At 39.9% G+C, this 6,335-nt stretch overlaps 1 protein-coding gene across 1 annotated transcript; it reads right to left on the bottom strand.

Moving 5' to 3' along the window:
- LOC135891020 (lysophosphatidic acid receptor 3-like) lies at positions 1–963 on the bottom strand. Its single transcript, XM_065418508.1, has one exon. The coding sequence runs from the start codon at positions 961–963 to the stop codon at positions 1–3; it is 963 nt and encodes a 320-aa protein (XP_065274580.1).
- Positions 964–6,335: the final 5,372 nt, after the last annotated feature.

Genomic DNA, 6,335 nt, shown 5'->3' with positions numbered 1-6,335 from the left:
TCAGATATTCCCAATGACTTGCACCCGGTTGCTGGCAGGGCACTTCAAAAACTTGAGCTTACTCCCCAATGTTTTAACTTGGAGTGTGTATATGATGGGGTTCCCCAAAGAGTTCATGGTTATCATCATAGCAGTACAGTTTCGAAACACATAGACATTTGGATACAGGTCAGTGGGGCACAGACGGTTGGCTGCATCTAACACAACTCCTACAACAAAAGGTGCATAGGAAACCAGTGCCAGAAGCCAGATAAAGACACTAGTTCTGGCAACCTGGACTTCAGCTGATTTGTAGATGCCATTGGCTTGTCCACACGCTCCCATTGTGAACTTCTGTTTCCTCAATATGGCAATGATGCTAAGGTACGTGAACAGAGGCAAGATAAAGGCCACCGCACAGTTGGGGATGGTGATTAAGATGAGGTAGTCAACACAAAAGGGGCTGTAGAGAGCAGACATGTTTTCCTTGTTATGCAAGCAGTTCCACCCCACTAGAGGTATGCAACTCAAAAAGAAGGCAAGTGCCCAGTTAATTAGAGCTGCAGCCAGCGACTGGTTTCGGGAAACCCTGCATCTCATCCTGAGGCTTTCTGCCACAGCCAAGTAGCGCTCAATTCCAATGCTGACTAAGTTATAGATGGTGGACAGAATAGACATAGTATAAAAGGCATAAGCTATGAGGATATCCTTGGATCCAAAGATTGTGCTTTCTGGGTTAGTGATGAACAGCATTGAAATCCAAAAGCCTGAAGAGCTGGTGAGAAGATCAGAAAAAGCCAAATTGCAGAAAAGAATAAAGATGGGTTTATGCAGATCCTTTGTAGACAATATAGTAATGATGACCGCACAGTTGAAGATCACAGATATTACGTTAATGATCAGTTGAGGGATACCTAGTGCAAGGACTAGATGTGAGCTCCAGATTTCAGTGCTGTTGACAGAACAGTTCAGGTATCTGTTCATGGTGGAAAATCCAATTTTAAATGGCTAAAAAACACTGCTTTGCATATCCTATATCCCGTGAGAGCGAACAGTACAAGATGTATTACTGCCCCCTTGCTCTGCAGTTCAAAAATTTATCTTTTTGTTGGAGTTTCTGTTGCAACGATATCATCCTAATAATGGATTAAACTTCAACCCTTAGTGCATTTAAGCACTTTGGTTATCAATTCAGGGGCATGACTAAACCCTCTCAGGTTGCTAGGATAATCAAAGGTGGCAAACATATTCAATAAAGTATCATTCATCTGCCTATGGCAACCTTCCTCTGCCTACAGCAACCTTTATCAAGCAGTAAATATTCACTGCCTACAGTGGCATGATATGAACAGATTAGCAATTATAATCTCTGACGGTATCCAAAAAACCACACAACCTAATGTGAATTCAGGCCCTAATTCATAGATAGATTAGACAGAGATAGATATGCTAATATGGTAATATTTAGCAGAGCATGTTATTGGGTAGAAATTAAATGTGGAAAACAACATTTTAGCTTCACTGTCTTAAGCCCCAATCAAGCAGAGCACTTAAAAACATGCTTAAAGTTAAACTTGTGAGTAGTCCCATTGATTTCAGTGGAATTCTCATGCGTTTAAAGTTAAGCATGTGCTTACGTGCTTTTGCTGGCTCAGGGCCCTGGTCTTTAATTCAATTTCTTTGTAGAAAAAGATGCCAATTTATTGCTCAGCTTTCATTTCAGAGTGAATCTTAAAGCCTCTCATATCCCGGCTGTTTACAGACCTTTAGTATTCTGTTCTTAACTGAAATCAGCCATTTTCTGCCTTCCTCTAGACCTGATGAGAGTCAGGGCTGATAATTTCTTAATCCAGCCTCTCACACAGAGTTGTGAGCTGTAATTTCATCTCAGAATGATTCTCAAGGGGTTACACTTACCAGAAATGCTACTAACCATTAAAGCTTCCATACAACACAGCGTCCCCTGAGTTAAAATTAAAAATTGTTTTATGCACAAAAATATATATAGTTCATGTGTGCCTAACACATTACATAGGGAATACATCAGAATCTCTAACAGCAATTTGATAGACAGAACCAACAATCTAGTAGCTAAATGCCTGTTGTTCTCACAGTTGCAACTGGTCTGAACAGTAGCAGTTCAATTTTTCTAAGCACAGTACAGACATGGTAAGACAATAGATCCCCAAGCCTGCAATCAAATCCCTTTGCAATGTCCCAGAGGGGCTCCATGCAGGTGGAAGGGTCTGCCCACACAGAGCTGATTACAGAACTGAAACCTATATTTGCAGAAATATCATTTGCAGGGAGGACATTCAAAAATGCTTCATGACCAATAGCTAACTATAAGGGCCTGAGTCTTATCTCTCTTACAATGGTGTAAATCATGAGCACCTCCTACTGTTTTCTTTTTGAAGTTAAAACATATATCGAATAAGAGGGTTTATTCGTACGATTTTCAAAAGCAACCAAGCAGGTTAGGCACCTAACTCTTAATGAAATCAATGGAAGTTAAGCACGTAAGCTACTTACGGTAGGTGCTTTTGAAATCCCATCGTATGTATTTATCTAGTCCTGATACAAGTTTGTAGGAGGCAAATGACAAGCATCTGTATTTGTATATATTCATTGTGGGATATTCCATGTGGTACCAGTATAATTAATGACTACTTTCTGATCTATTTTTTTTTAAAAAGCTACATGAGTTTCAAGAACCAGGTTTAAAGTGCTTCAGCCTAGTTGGAAAAAGGCTGGTGTAGGAACGTACATTATAAAAAGGCATGTTAGACAGTAGAGGTCACTGTTGTCACAAAGAATGTTCTACAGCTATATACATGGTGAGTGGGGAAAATGAAGAAATTGGGACAGTTTCAGAGTTCTCTGGGAGTACCACAAAAGGGCAAATATTCACATAATCCCCCCTTAGAAAGTTTTTGCTGAGTCTGATGGATTTCTTTTCTTTTTTTAACATCATATCAGCCATTGCAAACAGTAAATCAATATGTGAATTTGCACTGGCATACAAGTACCTTTTCTACACCCAAACAGCTGCTTTTGGTCCATAAAACTGTTTCTTTTTTATATACAGCCCTCTCTTTTTATCACAAGAAAATCTTCTGGACAGAGACCTGCTGAAATATTTATGCTGTTATTTGGCTGTCCAAAATGAGGACCCAGTGGTGCAAGTTTCCTGTGAGCAAATTGACCAAATTGGGTTATACCGAAAACGTTCTAGAACAGAATAATTACAGAATAATTTTAATCAGCTGATGATGCACCAAGTCATGAGTTTGCATCATTATTCTATAATCATAGGATTCATTTTTATTAAAAATAAGCATCTTATTACAGTTAAATGTAATATCGCTATGCTGTAACTCAAACAGCAGTTTTGGACCTGATGCAGGAATTATTAGCATGGGTGAATTTCTATGGACCGTGTTATATGGGACGTCAGGGACTAGATTATCAAAATTGTCCCCTCTGTCCTTAAAAATCTATGAATCTGTGAATCACAATAGTTCTGCCAGCATTTTACAACATTCAGCTAACCGGAAACCCAAAGTAAGAAATCCATATGAAAATGCTGGATGGACATGAAAAGGAAACCAAAATAATCCCACTTTATATTAAGGATGCCTTTATAAAGTTGATAAAGGCTTAACAGGTGTTGTAAGCATGTTACAAATGTAAATAGTGTGTATTATAGAGGGTTATAAGAACATCAGCCAAGGTGTTATGAATGGTTATAGGCAAACTATCGACCTGTTTGACTCTACAACAGTTGATCAACCCTTTATTAAAAATATATTCCTGATATATTAACCCTTTATAAACATACTCAATGCAAAGTGTGATCAACAAAAAGTTGTGTGTTAATTCATAGATTCATAGATTCTAGGACTGGAAGGGACCTCGAGAGGTCATCGAGTCCAGTCCCCTGCCCGCATGGCAGGACCAAATACTGTCTAGACCATCCCTGATAGACATTTATCTAACCTACTCTTAAATATCTCCAGAGATGGAGATTCCACAACCTCCCTAGGCAATTTATTCCAGTGTTTAACCACCCTGACAGTTAGGAACTTTTTCCTAATGTCCAACCTAGACCTCCCTTGCTGCAGTTTAAGCCCATTGCTTCGTGTTCTATCCTCAGAGGCTAAGGTGAACAAGTTTTCTCCCTCCTCCTTATGACACCCTTTTAGATACCTGAAAACTGCTATCATGTCCCCTCTCAGTCTTCTCTTTTCCAAACTAAACAAACCCAATTCTTTCAGCCTTCCTTCAATGCTTTTCTATACCCTCTTTGTTTGTCCTCTTACTACTTCATCATCCATGCAGTTGGCGTGTTGTTTTGCTGTCTTTTACTATCTCTGCTACTATCACTACCTCCCTGGCAGTACCGCTGGGGGCAGCAGTTCCTGTCAGCATCTAGCTAGATCCACTGACATACAGGTCAGACAAAAGGGGAGAATAGTGGGATCAGCAGCAGTAAAGTTATTAAGAGTAAATTTTTCAAAAGCACCTAAGTTCAATGGAACTGAGGCTCCAAAGTGAAGCAGACACTTTTGAAAATGTTACCTTAAGTCTCTTGGGAATCTAGTGTTCTGGGGTGAAATAGCATGTGAAGTGGTAGCCTAATTAAAGAGTAATATCAAACAGAGCATAAATAGCTTCTTTGTGAAAAGCTCAGGGATCTTCTTAATTCTCTAATGGATTTGCCAAATAAAATGAAATTTAAAGAATCCATCCAATATTACTAGATTAAAGACGGTATTAGTGAAGTAGTAGAGAGTGCTGATTTATTATGCATTTATGTAGAGGAAGCCAGACTTTTATCTTTTCAGCTTTTTGCAAGAGAGTTTTGAACTTTCAAAAATATATATAAGGAACAGTTTAAAGCTGAGGATGAAAGCTATGCTAGACTGGAGACCACCTACTCTGCCAGAAGTACTTTGAAATACTCTGCCAGAGCTGAACATCTATCATGTCCCGGTCCCCCTCCCCCCTCTCCCCCCCATGAGTCAACAGTATAACACTGTTGCCAAAAAGCAAACATTATTCTGGGATGTATTACCAGGAGTTTTGTAAGCAAGACGCAAGAAGTAATTCTTCTGCTCTGCTCGGCGCTGATTAGGCCTTAACTGGAGTATTGTGTCCAGTTCTGAGTGCCATATTTCAGGAAAGATGTGGACAAATTGGAGAAAGTCCAGAGAAGAGCAACAAAAATGATTAAAGGTCTAGAAAACATGACCTATGAAGGAAGATTGAAAAAATTGGGTTTGTTTAGTCTGGAAAAGAGAAGACTGAGAGGGTACATGGTAACAGTTTTCAAGTACATAAAAGGTTGTTATAAGAAGGGAGAAAAATTGTTCTTCTTAACCGCAGAGGATAGGACTAGAAGCAATGGGCTTAAATTGCAGCAAGGGAGGTTTAGGTTGGACATTAGGAAAAAGTTCCTAACTGTCAGGGTGGTTAAGCACTGGAATAAATTGCCAAAGGAGGTTGTGGAATCTCCATCATTGGGGATTTTTAAGAGCAGGTTAGACAAACACCTGTCAGGGATGGTCTAGATAATACTCAGTCCTGCCATGAGTGCAGGAGACTGGACTAGATGACCTCGAGGTCCCTTCCAGTTCTATGATTACCAGAGCACCTGGTGATCTTTATTTAGCCTCACAAAACCACTGAGAAGTAGGGAAGTGCTACTGTCCTCATTTTACAGATGAGTAACTAAGGCACAGAAAGACTAAGTGACTTACTTAAGGTCATACAGGAAGTCTTTAGCACAGCAGGGAAGTGAACCTAGGTCACTGAAGTCCCAGGCTAGTGTCCTAACCATTAGAGCATCCTTCCTTTCATCTTCCCTTGGCCAAAAGCTCAATGGGTTCAGATGTGTACCTGGTGTTACCAGGAAATAACTGATTTATATCTACCTGTTTGACACCTACTGATGAAGAGCACTATATAAGAGCTAGGTGGTATTATATTATAGTGTGAAAACAAATGCCAAGTAATAACAATATTTTGCTTTTCTGTATCACCTTTCCCCCCATGATATCATAGTGCTTTATAAACATTAATTAAGCTTCCCGTTACCTCTGTGGGGCAGGGACGTATTAGTGTACTCATTTTACAGATAAAGCGAGAGACAGAAAAATGGAGGCGCACGTTTTTAAAAATGTCCACTAATGTTGGGTGCACCAGTTCTTGAGTGCCAGCCTGAAACAACTAGGGTCTGATTTCAGACCTGCTGAGCACCTGCAGATCCCTTGGTGTTCAACTGGAGTTGTGGGTTGTCTGCACCTCTGGAAAATCAGGCCCTAGTTGTCTCACACCCACTCAATTTCCAAACA

This window comes from Emys orbicularis, chromosome 17 (genome assembly GCF_028017835.1).
Source record: "Emys orbicularis isolate rEmyOrb1 chromosome 17, rEmyOrb1.hap1, whole genome shotgun sequence".
Taxonomy (NCBI): Eukaryota; Metazoa; Chordata; order Testudines; family Emydidae; genus Emys; species Emys orbicularis.
Note: the sequence above shows the minus strand (reverse complement) of the source record. Positions and strands in the feature narration are given on the sequence as shown.